The sequence below is a fragment of the Euprymna scolopes genome, chromosome 19 (genome assembly GCF_053919585.1).
Source record: "Euprymna scolopes isolate OS-2025 chromosome 19, ASM5391958v1, whole genome shotgun sequence".
NCBI lineage: Eukaryota > Metazoa > Mollusca > Cephalopoda > Sepiida > Sepiolidae > Euprymna > Euprymna scolopes.
In genome coordinates, this window is record NC_136500.1 from 78,026,755 (window position 1) to 78,042,838 (window position 16,084).

Here is a 16,084-nt window from a genome sequence, read left to right on the forward strand (position 1 = left end):
CAAAAGCATGCATGGTCGTCGGATATGTAATGATATAGGCTGGCAAGATATAACTAATTAGCAAGTTTGATCTCTCTCACTTTTTTTTTGAAGGTACGAAAAAGAAGTTTTAATTAGTGTGCAGTATTCCCTCAATCTGAAAGGATTTTGAGAAATTTAGAGCAAAAAGAATGACCAGCAGCTAAGGTATTAATAACAATTTGTGAATGGGGGTTTAATATATGACAAAGGCACAACAAATGGTTCCTACTATTTTGTTTTTGTTTTATTTGTTTATGCTAAAAATCTTTGTAAAGAACAAACTTTTTTTTTTCAGACTTTGGAGAAACTTTTTTTTAATAGGAGTCAGATATAAAAAGAAAAAAAATGTTCCCTTAAGTTTAAAGAAAAAAAAAACTGTTTGCTTTTTTAAAAAATCATGAATGTTTTTTTATAGTAAGTGTTTTTTTTTTTAATAGTAAATGTTTACTAAAAAAATGATAATGAAAAGTAAGTATCTCAACAAAACTCACCCAAATGTTGTTCTGTTAGTAGAAAAAATTGTTTAATCTTTTACAAAAAAAAAAAAAAAAAAAACTTTTAGCAAAAGAAAAAGAAATGACTTTTAGCAAAAGAAAAAAAACAACAACTTTTAGCAAAAGAAAATTACTTTTAGCAAAATACAAAATGACTTTTAGCAAAAAGCAAAACAACTTTTAGTAAAAAAAAAAAAAAAAACGACTTTTAGTAAAAAAAAAAATAGCATGCTTGTACATCTAAATTAAAATCAGTTACTTGTTTGTGACATGCTAAAATGACATGTCTAAATATCACACACATAGAAATTGAATGGAAATCATTTGTCGTGCCTTAATTTGCCGTACATAAATATAAAAAACCCATTTGTGAACTTTAATGCCTAAATGATTACAGCAATTTGGTTGCTGCAAGTACGACACTAAGCTGAGTACTCAACATAAGTAAAGACTTACTTCCAGCTGTTCTTTTGTGGGTAAAGGTGACATAGATGGAATTTCCAACTCTGCTGGGTCAGTATACGGATCATCCAGAATCACAGTGTGGTAAATCCTACAAGGAATAATGAAAAGATGACCTACACTCATGTGTTTCAGACACATTGAAGCAGTTTGCAACATTTTATTTGGATTATTCAGACTATTATCATCCTGGATGTTATTCTCACAATATTCCAGCCAATTTAACCTCTGGCCTTCTTCAGGTGCATTTATTGAACTCAAGAATCTGTTCGTAATTTTGAATGGAACCATTTATTTAATCCACAAAGGTAGCTGGCTTTCATTCCATAAGCCATAACCTGGTAGAAGTCTTAAATAATTTGCAATTGCATTCTTAGTATCACATACTCTAAGGATTGAACCTTCAACCTCTAGAAGACTGTCATTTAGAACTGATTATTACTTAAAATTTTGATGCATTACTTCATGCTAACGGGCAATTGTAGTATAAATTTTAGGAGCTTTAAACCTATTCTTGTTTTTAGAGGTGTAGTCTTAGTATATATATATATATATATATATATATATATATATATATATATATAGTCTTGGAAGCTTTTTTAACTTTGAAACCTATATAAAACTTTTTTTTAATTTAATTTTTAGACCTTTGTTTGAAAATCATTTTGTCAGTAAGTCATTTAATCTCTTACAATCACTGAATCAACTTGCTTTCTCAAACTCACAATGGTCTAAAGTTTTCACAGATCATCAGTTGTTTACCATGAAACACTGTTTCAGGGATTTGGAAACCAAACAATATTTCAAATGACATCAACTGAGTGAGGTGATGGGGACCAGTTCTTTTATCGAGACACCATTTATAGGGGTTTGCCTACCATGGCTAAAGAGCACATCACCTGCCCTGGATGGTTCGGAATAATCCCACTAACACTATCACCAAGAAAGAATAAACAAAAATATTTTAATTTCTTGCTGAGACCATCACAGATCACACAAGAGAAGAATTATACAAAGAATTTTAGGAGACGATTATAAAGCCACTATCTGCTAATGTATGGAGTATGTTTGCCCCATTTATACACTATAAAATTTATACACTATAAAATTTATACACTATAAAATTTATACACTATAAAATTAAACATAAATTGATATTCACACAAGCCTTTCTCTCCTAGATAGTATTCAGAAAAAAATCATCAAACTGATAGGTTCCGCTCGGTCAACCAAACTCAAACCCCTGTTGTCTCATGTTGCATCCCTTGGCTATTTTACAAGTGTTTTAATGAAAGGTGCTCTGATGAACTCCAAGACCTTTACCCCCCCCCCCCCGACATAAATACCCCTGACAAACCCGACAAGCAACAAACTCCCATCTCTACACTGTAAAGATCCCAAGATGCTGGAAAGCCTTTTACTCTGATAATTTCTTCCCTCAAACTGCTAGATTTTGGAATTCCCTCCCGGATTCCTGCTTCCCTGACTGTACTAACATGTAGAAGTGTAATGTGAACAAACATCTTGCTGCTCAACTTCCTACATAGTCTCCCTGCAAATTATATCTCAAATAGTAGCCCCCTACATCCAAGTGCCTTGTTTGGAGTGAAATACACCCCCCCCAAAAAAAAAAAGATTAAAGAGGCTTAATTGAAGTAAAACATACATGACATTTTGATATGACTTGATATTCATCATTTTTTATATTTATTTTTAACAAACATTATAAAATAAACTTAAAAAGTAAATGAAAAAATAAAAAAAAACTATAAAAAAAAAAACAAATTATAATATATAAAACCTATAAAAATTAAAACAAAAACTCTATAACAGTTCTGAATTTTATAGATGAGGTATGATTGTATTATTTGGATTAATCAGACTATTGTTCTCATCTTGAGTGTTAGCTGCCAGACAACCCTCTTATTTTCGTAAAATGAGGTTTCTAAGAACTTACAATTGGTTAATGGATCTTATTAAAATTTTAGTCATAAATAATTTAGAAATTTTGCTTGATAATTTTAATGACTTTATAATATTTTTGTAACTTTACTCTTGACTAAAACCAAAATACGAAACCTTGTGTAGAGCTAACCCCTTTTTCTTCTTTGTCACACATGGCAACTTTTATACCTGAAGAAGGCCAGAGGTTATATCGACCAAAACGTTGTGCAGATAACTTAAAATGAGAACCATTGTCTGATTAATCCAAATAATACAAAAATCTATAAAACTATAATATATAAAAAAATAGAAAAAACTTTAAAAATAAGCAAAAAACAGACAAATAACAAAACCTAAAATGCCTAAAATTATAAAACATGAATTATAAAAACTTACGCAACACAAAACTATAAAATATGAATTATAAAATAAACACAACTTATGCAACATAAAACTATAAAAACAAGCGAAAACCTAAAAAAAAAAAAAAAAGAATAAAAAAACCATGAAAACTATATTTTTAAAAAACATTTCGCACCTGATATCACGATATGGTCGATGTTCTTTGTCACAGTAAGCCTCGTTAATTTTAGTCAGGATATCTAAACCCTCAGCCACTTCTCCAAATACTGTGTGTACACCATCTAAATAGTCAAGATCTTCTGCAAGGGTGAAAAAAAACTGAAACAAATATAAGAAGAAAAAAACATGAAAATATAAAAAAAAGGGAAGGTTACAAATATATATAACTAGAAGAATACCCGTCCCATGACAGGTAAAATTAATCCCCCCAAACAGAAGAGTCTTACATCATTTTTATATCCCCTTACAAAAGATTAAAATCAGGATATTATGTTAATAAACCTTCTGTCTAGAATCCTTATTCAAATTTTGATCAAAGTGCATAATACGATTTTGATTCAAGAAAATGTCTTAAATTTAAATGGCTTTAAAGAAAAAAATTGCTTAATTCGTGTCCAATGACTATGGATCAAATTTAATGTAAATCTGAAATATTTAAAAAAAAAAACAGAAATTCTGGAGATATTTATTGATATCTAAGAACTATTATTAAAATTTCACAAAAATCGAAAGTTTCACAATAGGCTTACGCCTCTTTATATAAAACAAAATCAAACTAAATATAACCCACATTACGACCCCTCCTCGTGTATGACAGCTGTGTTCCAAAATTCATAAAGATCGGTTAATTAGTTTATGAGTGATCATGTACATACAAATATATAAACATAAGTACATATCTAACTTTACAAGAATAAATTTTAAACAAAACAAAAAAAAAAGGTGATTACCCGTAAAAATCTAATTATTTCTGAATTAACCCAAATTATTTGTAAACTATCCTATATTAATGCTATCTTTGACTGGATTAGATAATTTATTCTAAAATATATATTAATCAATTAAAAAAAAAAATTCTCAATTAATTAATATATAGGGAATTCAGACTTATGGAACAAATTAGATTGGGTTTTTAGCCAATAAAAATAGCTGCTAAGCGGTCAAAATTGATAAAATTGGAACTTGATAGGCCTAAGTCGATTTAAAGTGCTTCTCTAGGCATACACAAGTATACATTAATATGTTAACGTCAGTTAATTGTTAGAGATTTGATCTCCATCTGTTGGTGGCTCAAATGGTAATGAATAAGGTTGGAGAGCTGTATGTTTTGGCTTCGATTCTAGCTGATGGCACCCGAGTCTTATTTTCTATTTTACTTTTGAAATCACAACTATATATTGGGTACAATATACAATAACTAATAGCATATTGGCTCAATAATAATAAATATGAAATCTATATAAATTAAAATTTCATATTTAAGTGTATTTTATGCTAGGGCAATGCTGAGTGGCCTGCTAGTATATATATAAATACATATATATATATATATTGGAGTACTTTGTTGTAGACCGCCCAGCTATCCATTTGAAAATAATAGTCAATCATATCTCTAGACATAAAATAACTAGTGTCATTAAGTGGACTCATATCTGACTAGACATCATTTTTTTTTTTAAGTACTACATTTTCAACATAAACCCCTATTTAAAGAGAAATTAACCTTTCCAAATGGAAAAATCGCATTCTGGATTGTCAAACCCAATCCAGATATATTTCCCATTTCTTGGCTGGCTTCTCTTCTCATGGGTAAATATCTCTCTCAAAGCAATCCTGCACATACTTACACTGATGTCTAACCCTATTTTTACACAACCGCTTTGTATCTCTCTACAGAGATATTAAAAAGACAGCTCCATATTTAGAAATGGTATTAGTTTTTTAAAATGAAATCTGACCAAACATAATGCAGGGGTTCAGGGGATTTGCTAAAAGTGCTACATCTGCCGAGCCGAAAGATTATTCTAAGGATGAATCCATTATGCAGGTATAGTCATGTGGAACTATTGGATAATCTGTTGCAGAAGCATAGATTAAATTTTAAATCACAGGTAAGTTGGTTGACTAAAGAAAACTTGGCAGCAAGGTAATTGGACAAGACTGTACTGAGTAGAATTTGAAGACAGTTGACCCACTGAACCATGAGAAATGAAGAGTTAGGCTTGCATGATATCAGAAAAGGGAGAAAGAGAGAGTGGGAAATGAAAGAGGAGAAGCAAGAGTGGTGGGAGCAGGGGAGAGAGATAGGGGAAGGGAAGAGAGAGAGAGAGAGAGAGAGAGAAGGAAGAAAGAGAGAGAGAGATATAGGGGGAGGAGAGAGAGAGAGAGAAGGAAGTGATAAATGATAAATGAATAGAAAAGAAGAAATCTCAATCAAATATAAACATTTTTTTTGTTTTTTATTTACCTGAGAGCCATGCATACCATTTCCATTGTTGACCATGGAAACTGTTCCACGTTTTTTATGTTTAATACGCGGGTTGGCTTCCATGTCAAAATACTGTGCCTGATCACCGTATAGTTTCCTGAAAAAAAAAAAAAAAAATTTTTTTTTTTTTTTTTTTTTTTTTTTTTTATATTATTCAGTTGGCTTTGCTAGCTCTCTATCGTTTCACAAACTTTATTGCTAGAAATGCTTGAAACATTAATTTAAAATAATATACATTTCATTTATCACTGTTGTAAGCACAAAACAAAATCTTCATCATTTATTCCTAATGACATTTTGGTAATTTTGATGCAAATTTGTTAGCCATAAAGAAAGGAAAAGAAAGAAATTGATTAGTCTTTTCACATGCAATTTAAAAATAGATCACAACTTGTTGAAAATAAAATAACTCAGAAACAAATATTTGAACCCAAATGGCAAATATTTATCCAGAAAATAAAACAATATTGCAAAAAAGAAATATTTGTTGGATTAAAATCAAAACAATCATTGAATGACAAATTAAAGTTAATTAATAAAATGTCCTTTTGCAAAGCAATATTTAACTTAGATTGCATATAAATAAGCAGTATATACATAAATTGGGTGCTGTAATTGTGTAGAGTGGAATTAACTTGAAATAGGGCATTTTGATGTCACAATAATATAAGATTTTTTTTTTTTTTTTTACATAGGCGTCACCACTTATCAAGGCCGATAGGCCACTCAAGGATAAGGGTTAAAGAGTGTAGAGTAGTCAAAAGGACAATATAGTAATCGATAGTAATGGAAGTTCGGTAAATTTGTTAACTTAAATGGAACGGCTCATCAGAAACTTGTTCACGTTGGACTTGAAGACAACCATATTATAGACAGCTGGAAAGCAGGAAAACAGAAGACAATTCCACAGGCGTGCAGTTCTAAGAAAGAAGCTTTGATCATGGAATCTATGTTTAGGTTTAGGTACAGATAAAGAGTGGGGAAAATTATTGATAATGTTTTCAGCTAGTTTAGTGTTTCTTGTGAAAGTTTGGCGAGGGGGACCATAGATTGAAGCTCAGTTGAACACTTTCCATGAAAATAACGATACAGCAGAGACAAACTCGCAACATCTCTTCTGTGAGATAGAGGTTGCAGCGAAGAGAAAAGGACATCTCCCACCAGGCCACGAAGTCTATTTTGAACCCAATCAAGGCAGGACAAGTCTTTTCTAGCAGCTCCTGCCCATATGTGACAACAGTATTCCATCCTTGGACGTACCTGGCTCTTATATAAATAGAGAATTGCATCAGCAGTGAGATATCTATAAGATATGAATCCAATTAATTCATTTAGAAGATCGACAAAATCTGTTTAAAATTTCATAAAGAATTTTCAAAAATATAAACTTATTTTCGTTGTTATTTGGATGGATGGAGAGGGTTCAAGTGTAAAAACTATGAAAAAAATTTAATCTTCAAATATACATGTCTAGTTGTTGATATCATCATCACGCAAACTAAAAATTTAAAAATGTATCTATTATATTGATCTTTTGGCAGATGCTGACTCAAATCTATATAAATAAAACAGTAGATGTATGTGTGCGCGTCTGTGTAAATATTTAAATGATAAACTCTTAAACTACTGGTCATTTAACACTGAAAGATCTTGTGGAATTTTTAATTTTGATTTCAAATGATATATTTTCAAACAAGTCTTCATTATAATACTTTTACTTTATATTTCATTTTAAAGAGCGTTTTTCCCTCTATCTAATCGTTTAAATTACAATCGTTTTAAAACAATTGTCTTCTTTTCAGAACATTGAATACAAGATAGAAGAAAGGCAAATTTGCACAATTTTCTTATTTCAATTCAAACCAGGCTGAAAAGTTGCTGAAACAACTCGCAATATCAATGAAGTGTTTGGTCCAGGAGCCACTACTGAGCACACAACACAATGGTGGTTTAAGAAATTTTGTAGCGGCAATGAGAGTCTTGAAGATGATGAGCAGAGTAGTCAGCTACCGGATGTTGACAATGATCAATTAAGAGCCTTAATCAAAGCCAATCCATGCACAAACGTTTGAGAATTTGCTTCTGAATTAGACGTAACGTATACAACGATTTCCAATCACTTGAGAGAGATTGGAAAGACAAAAAAAACTTGATAAATGGATACGTCATGAACCGAACAACCAAAACAAATGCCATTATGAAGTGAAATCTTCCCCTTTTTATGCAACAAGAATGACCCATTTCTCGACCGGGTTGTGACTTGTGATGAAAAATGGATTCTTTATGACAACCAGCAACCCTCAGCTCAGTGGTTAGATGTCGATGAAGCTCCACGACACTTCATGAAACCAAAGTTGCACCAAAAGAAAATCATGCTGACTGTTTGGTGGTCTGCGACTCATCTAATCTATTACAGTTTTTTTGAATGCAGGTGAAACCATTACAACGGCGAAGTCTTGTCAACAAATGAATGAAATGCATCAGAAACTTCAACAACACCCAGCATTAGTCAACAGAAAAGCCCAATTCTCCTCCACGATAATGCATGAACGCATGTTGCTAAACCAATCCTGCAGAAGTTGAACGAATTAGGCTATGAAACTGCCATACTCTCCAGACCTCTCACCTACTATTTTTTTTTTACAAGGTGGTCATCACTTATCAAGGCCCGAAACCTAAGCTATGTCAAAAATGCCTGCAGCAACTTCGTTATCAGAACGCAAGATTTTTACATTAATAACATTCACTTGTTTTGCATTGACAAAAGTGTGTTGATTTTAATGGTGCTTATTTCGATCAATAAATTTTTGATTGAGCCGAGATACGTTCATACGAATTAAAAAGTTAAAAATCACAAAAACTTTCTTGTCAACCTGATATAAAGGTAATAAAGTTTCGAGATTATTCTTTTTTATTTCATTTAATAAAATAAATAATAATAATAACAGACAAAACTATTGTGTATCTATCTATCTATAGTATAAAAAAATATACAACTGAATAGCACAGCAATAATTTATTAAAAAATGTTTTAGAAACAAGTATGCAAGTTTAGCATCTACACATCTTTGTTTCGTTGTTAGCGAATTACGATATAGAGTATCTCAAAATATTACATTATATCATGTAATTAAATAAGACTGACCTGTTTTGATGCTAATATACTTCAGATAAGAGGACACATTTATTCATATAGGTAAAAGTAGAAAAGTAAAGAAAATTATATATATATATAATTTGCCTTTATTTAGATACAACTTAGAGAAAATCAGACTTCATTTATCATAAAACGCAGATGAGAGCATTTGAGAATCTCAAACACTCTTAGTTTATCTCATTTTCTAATATAATTAATCTTTAGAAACTTCAACACAGGAAAAACTATATATCAACTTAATATAAATTAACAACAGAAGAAACTACAAGTTCACAAAATACTGCTTTTCAGTTAATTTACTCCAACATTTTGCCTACATGGATATTGAATTATTTGAAGGACTTTTTTTTTCTTTTTTTACATGGGGGTCACCACTCATCAAGGCCCAGAGGCCATTCGAGGATAAGGGTTAATGGGTATACATTAGCATAGTAAACCTTAGTGGGAATTTTATAACTTGGATTACTTAGGGGGACGGTTCAGTAAGAACTTGTTCACACTGGACTTGAAGACAATCAGACTGTAGTCAGCTGGAAAGCAGACAAACGGAATAGAGTTCCACAGGGGAGCAGTTCTAAGAAAGAAGCCCTGTTCATTGTATCTATGTTTAGGCGTAGGCACAGATAAAGAGTGTGGGAAATTGTTGATAGTGGTTCTGGCTAGATGAGTGTTTTTCGTGAAAGTTTGGTGAGGGGGGACCATGGATTAAAGTTCAGATGAGCACATTCTACCACTTTGGAAATGATAGATTACTAAATATACATGATGTGGATTTTACCTCCGAGCCTGGAATATGCTAATAAAAAAAACCCTGCAATTCATTCTGAAATATACCAGCATTCATTGGATTTTATAACGGTTGCTGTATGTTCATTATTTCAGCTTTGGGTATCGTTTTTACATTGTTACCTCAATTTTAATTTTCAATCTGTGCTAATAAGCAAAATTCATAATTACCCACATCTATTTTGCTAACAACATTTCCTCTGATAAGATAAGCTATTTATTGAAAATCCAAGGGTTAAGAAAAAAAAAATTAATAATTATCTGTACTTCTTTGTCAAGCAATAAATTTTGTTATAATTATACATAATTTAACTCAAAATTCATATATATATATATAGTCATCCACATACAGTACTGTTTCATCAGTGTTTTGATACAAGCACCTTTCCCAAGCCGTGGATCAAACCTACAACCATCAAGTTGACAGGCAGCTCTACCCACAAAGCTACGAATCGGTGCCCGCAAAAGTCCCTCATCAAGTGCCTATTAAAGAAGCAATTGCCCATCGCTTCAGTGCTCAAACTGCTGTTTTTTTTTTACAAACAAACGGACAGTGAGCTTTTCTTAATAGCCAAACGAAGCATCAGGTGAAAGTACATTTGCAACAGTGCTCAACCCAAAGGGGGGGGGGGCTTTAATATATATAATTTCAGATTTTCTGACGTTGAATACTCCCTAACTTCTTACTGTTTATGACTGCTGATTGACATTTATAGGCACTTAATTTTCCTCAATTCTTGTGTTAATTACTGGTGGTCTTGAGATAGAATACTAACCTATGAAGTCAAGAATAATTTTGTGACTGGGTTTGAATCTCCTAACCAACAGTAATTAGTACTTCCTATACTGATATACATAAGCATAAAATCCTAGTATATAGAGGTATAAAAATAATTATCAATATTTATTAAAAACATATCATATATATATATATAAATTAATGAGAGTGTTTTCAATTAACTCTTACTCAATATCTTAGCAATAACAAAATAATAACAGCAGTAAAAATAATATTAAAATAAAATGAATCCTCAAAGTTCCAGAATTTTACAAAAATCTTTTACAGGCAGACACCAATTGTCTATTACAATAAAATTCACCTGAAGATAGAGTCTCCACCACGTCCAGTGCCGGTAGGATCCCCAGATTGTGCCACAAGGTTCCTCTAAAGAAAAGAAAGATGATAAAAGATAATTTATTACTTATTGTTTTTCATGAAAGAAATTCAGGCAAAAATTAAGAATCAATGCAAATATTAAAACGTTTATGAATGCATATAAAAGTTGTTTGCTTGAAAAATTTATACACAAAACTGTTATGTACTTATAAAGAAAAAAATTTAAAAACATTTAAATAGTGTGCACATAACTTTACACATACCTTAAATTTTAGACATTTTCTAGAATCAAAATAACGTAATAAATTTTGATCAAAATTGGAATAAGAATTGTAGACATCGGGGTTAGTTCCATTATATCTTGATTTTAATCTTTGTAAGGGGATATAAAAGTGCTTGATAACTGTTCTGCTTAAGGCAATTTTATCTGTTCTGGGACTGGTATTTTTTTTAATTTACATATATACTTTATATATATATTATATATATATAGCTATATACATACATACATGCATACACACACACACACACATTATATATATAAGAGAGAGAGAGAGAGAGAGAGAGAGAGAGAGAGAGAGAGAGAGAGAGAGAGAGAGAGAGAGAGAGAGAGATACATATGTGTAATGGTTAGTGAGAGAGAACCCCAGCAGAGTGCTTGTTTATAAAAAAGAGAGAGGGTAATATTTATATATGTATTATAAAAGATCAGAACAAAATGGATATCATCGGTTTCAAATCCAAACAAAGAGAACCTATAATTGGTCTCCTTTACCAAACCCTTTTCAATATCTGTTTGTGTTTGCCTTCTTGGAGAATGGTGGTTTTCTGACATTTTTATTTTTCAATCGTCTGCTTTATTTTTATTTTTACTAATTCAGCATTTCCATCCACAAATTCTGTAGATGCTTGTGTTATGGGCAAGTTAAAAGGGTTTTTTTTTTTTCTTGATTTTCAAATTTAAGTCAAGGTCCTGATAAACTATAATTACATTCTTTTCATCCGTTGTCAGAAAATTAAAAGTTTAAATCTAAAATGTTTAAAAATTAAAAAAAAAAAATTATGGAAAAGAAAACTATCCAGCAATAAGTAAAGAAAAAATACCAGGCTTATCTTTCTGTTTTAAAATAATTGTACAGTATAAAAGGGATTACTCTTTATTGCTGAATTAAAATATACAATATAACCTTCTTAGAAGGACACTTAAAGAATCAGGATTACTTCCATTGTCTTCTCTGATAAATTTTACATAAGAATATACAGCGCTTCTACAGAATTGGGACGAGATTTTCGGAAATTGTAAAACTGAATTTTAACTTCCTCCCATTTTTAAGATGGTTATATCCAAATTACAAAACATGATGGGGTAGAAAATTATTTATTAAAGAAAACTTGATTACAAAACTTGATGGGGTAGAAAATTATTTATTAAAGAAAATAAAAAGTAGAATTTGATGAATACGATAGTAAAACACAGGAGAGTTCAACTGGGAGGTCATTTTCTGTTCAAATTAAACAAAGATGGCGGCAATGTTTCACCTGCTAACACGATTAAAGTTGTTTTTTAATAATTCAGTAATATTCAGATAATTTCGACTGTATAATTTGGAAGCTACCATTGTGACTTATTAGAATTGACAAAAAATATCAGTTGAAACCATTGTTTTTTATCTGAAAACTCCATTTATCGACTACAAAATCTTGTCCCAATAATGTAGAAGCACCGAATACACTGTTAAATTTTATGTAGATTCTCTAACCTTTTTTTCTCTAGAGAACACACAAACATCACACAAAAAATATTGAATTTTATATAAATATATAGAATGTATAAAGTTTTTAAAAAGAAAATTTGACCAGAGAGCTCAATTACCAATAAGGATTATTGACACGCTTAGTACAAAAACGCTGGTTTGTTCATGATGTCCAGTCTGTATGTATTTAAAAATATAAATAATAAAAAAAATAAACATAAGAACTTCATTTTTCTTACCTGCACAGAATGAAACAAACAGAAGTTGTAATACTTGATCTTGCATAATTTCAGGAAATTTAAACAAGCTGAAAATTAAAAAAAGAAAAAATAGAAAAATATATATGATTCAGTTTAAAAAATCATATATACAACTGGTCAGTTTATATCACAATAAACTGGTTCCAGTCAGATCATAAAAGTTTAACAAAGTTGAATTTGGTCAGTGCTTAGATGGGTGATCACTAGGGCTATGACAACAGCATATTGTTTTCATTGTTTTAATTCTCAAGTATATATCTGATACAGTTAATTAACCAAAAACCACATCACTCTATATAAAAGCATATAAAATATAAACAGATACACACTCGAGAGTCAAAACAATGAAAAGAATATGGTGTTGTCCTAGCCCTAGTGATCACTCACTTACTCATTATTCAAATATATCATCTATGTTTCCTTCAACAAAGGTTCAATGCTGTCTGACTGTCCTTATGCTAGTCTCTAGTGATGATAATTGTGAGGCTTGACTGTGTCCATTTGCCACTATTTATGGCCTTGTCTAACTATTTTTTTCTATGCCTCCTTAGGGTACCTGGCTTTCTTTTTACTGTTCACTTAGGTTCCTGTAAGTGCTATATAACCCTTGATTCTATCAACACCACCAAAACAAGCGAAGATGGTTTGGGCATGTTGAAAACATTCAGTGCTTAAGACATTCAGTTTTGGGATAGCCAAGTTCTCGAGTAGAGCTCCTGGTCTTACGTTGCATATCTATTTGTTCAATGCCGTATTTTTGCAATCGAGCAAGTGAGGTCTGGACGAGAGCCCCACACTCACTGAGATACAACATCACACTTCTTACACAGCTATCACAGACCATATCCCCTGATAATAATTGGAATGGCTCTGGATGTTAGGATTGAGAAAAGTTCTTTAAATTTCCCCCAAACTGTCAATTCTGATGGCCGAACTTAGTTTACAGCCACCTCTAACATCTTTCCTAAGTAGTCAAGGGTAGTAGACATACCACCTCCAGGGTGTTCTCACCTATTTCAATTTCTGTCTAAGGGTGGCCCTCAATCGGGTGTGTGAGTCTTAGATATCTCTTCCATCTAAAGTGACGGTTTAGAAATATCACATGTTGCATAAATATCTTGTGCCTATAAATATCTTGTGCCTATAAATATCTTGTGCCTATAAATATCTTGTGCCTATAAAATCTTGTGCCTATAAAATCAATTTCTCTAACATTCTTGTCTTGCAGCAGCATCCATTCTGGTCGGGTTAAATCTTATTAACTCAACCGCACGTTATAATTTAAGAAAAGGAAAAGATGAATTTTGTGTTCCCTTTTGGTAGTCTTGTAACTTTTGCTTTCCTTATTTTGTCCTTTTGTCCTCACATTCCACGAGTGATGTTTCTGACAAAAAGGGAAGAATTGCCGTTTTCTAGGTCAGAATCTATTCCATCTAACACTTATAAGTGGCAATTTTTTTACCTTGAAGTAGCATTTTTTAACTTCTTACGTCAAGTGGCTTCATACCTTGTCTGGAGTGATTTCCAAAACAAAAAAAAAAAAACAGCTTCTTCCCTTGATTATACAACATCCCAAATCATAGTGATGCATAAGAGGGTCAACCAATTACAATTTCACCATCCAAGGCTGATCACTTGTGGACCCAAGAGCTCAGCCATATCCTCCTTGATGGTTGTTGCCCATGTCCTCAGCAGTCCACTGATATGCTTGCAGCACTTAAGCAGATAGATAAGGAAGATTACATGGGAAATTAATTCTCCATCTGGGCGATGGGCTGCATGGCCAAACCATCAAAGACATTACTGCAATAAGACGAACAAAAACTGTAGATTGAGGTGTTTGCAGAGAGCAGTAGTCTGGACATTGTTGACCTACTGGCACTGCAAAATGAATCCGAAACAGTCAGTGTAAAAAAATTTCTGCTAATCAGCCACCCTCATTGGCCATGTCTCGCAGCCACTTTGAAGATCAACTAAACAACAGATTGGTAGATCCACTTCTTTTTTCATATGGAGATCTCCTAACATCTCCGTAAGGAACACTTGGGAGAGATGAGTACTATTTCTGTCGTTATCAACATCACAAAACATGAAGAAGGAGAATGACAATGACAAAGGTTGCCATTACATTTACGACCAGATACTAAATAAGTTGTTGCCAGAGTGCTAACAAAGTACAACAGCTGTTAACTAGCTACACGTGAAAAAAAAGAAAAAAAGATTTATTGTAAGAAAAAAAAAATCGATCACAATGATACATGTATTCACGGATAATATGCATTGTCTACATCAGGAGTGGGCAACATTTTCTAAGGTTGCGCCACATTTGAACTTTGTAACAATAATGACAGCCAGTTACCATAAAAAAAGGAATTCTTATGCAGTCTTATGAAAAATGTAGTTAAATAAGTACATTCAGTAATATTGTGAATATATTTGGAAATAAAAATGATATTCCAAAACGGTAAAACTAGTTTTACGATCTAAAAAAAATGTTGGTTAGTAATAGCAAAAGTTCACTGAACTTACTCCATCCACTTCCAATAGTATCGACATCGCACTTTCCTTGGATGTATTTGTGGATTTTTTAATGTCTACGACAGTGATTGGCTAAGTTTCTTGAGCTCTCAGAGCCAGCTGATAATAGCATGCAATGTTTTTTTATTATTCATTTCCTAAGAAAAACTTTCATCTTCCTGATCCACCAACCAGATCATATGGACCAGCAAGTCTCATTTTTTTTACCTATTCCAGACAACACTGCTCAAACTTGTATGACAGATGCCCATAGCCACTCAGGAATTCTAATCACATCGTTACTCAAAACAACAAACTATTACCAATGTGCTGATTGGGGATCCCTCAGAGATCTTATCAGAGATACATCTTGGAATAAAACTTTTTCTGGTTCTGAATTTTTGAGATGAGCATGCTTTTATCAGCTGGCTCTGAGAGCTCAAGAAACTTAGCCAATCACTGTTGTAGACATTAAAAAATCCACAAATACACCCAAGGAAAGTGCGATGTTGATACTATTGGAAACATAGTCAATTAGGGTGCAGTTCTGAGTAAAAGGAAAAGGGTAGAAGAAATATAAGTAATTGATGTTTGTCTATTGCTTGCGGAGATAACTGTGATCATGCAATTGTTCTGTGGGTTCGGAGATGGCTTGTTAGACCAATTCGAGCTCTGCAGTATTTCCCGCATGTGGGACACCTGTGGGGTGATTTTGTAGCTG

General features: G+C 32.1%; 1 protein-coding gene across 1 annotated transcript in view; it reads right to left on the bottom strand.

Annotated features, from left to right (window-relative positions):
* The window catches only part of LOC145239769 (peptidyl-prolyl cis-trans isomerase-like 4), a 38,136-nt gene that overhangs the window by 15,230 nt on the left and 6,822 nt on the right, over positions 1-16,084 (bottom strand). The window contains exons 2-6 of the mRNA XM_080103206.1: positions 12,826-12,893; positions 10,816-10,880; positions 5,752-5,869; positions 3,460-3,602; positions 972-1,068 (exon numbers count right to left, since the gene is read on the bottom strand). Coding sequence (XP_079959332.1) covers positions 972-1,068; positions 3,460-3,602; positions 5,752-5,869; positions 10,816-10,880; positions 12,826-12,893 — 491 coding nt within the window. The remainder of the gene's footprint in view (positions 1-971; positions 1,069-3,459; positions 3,603-5,751; positions 5,870-10,815; positions 10,881-12,825; positions 12,894-16,084) is intronic.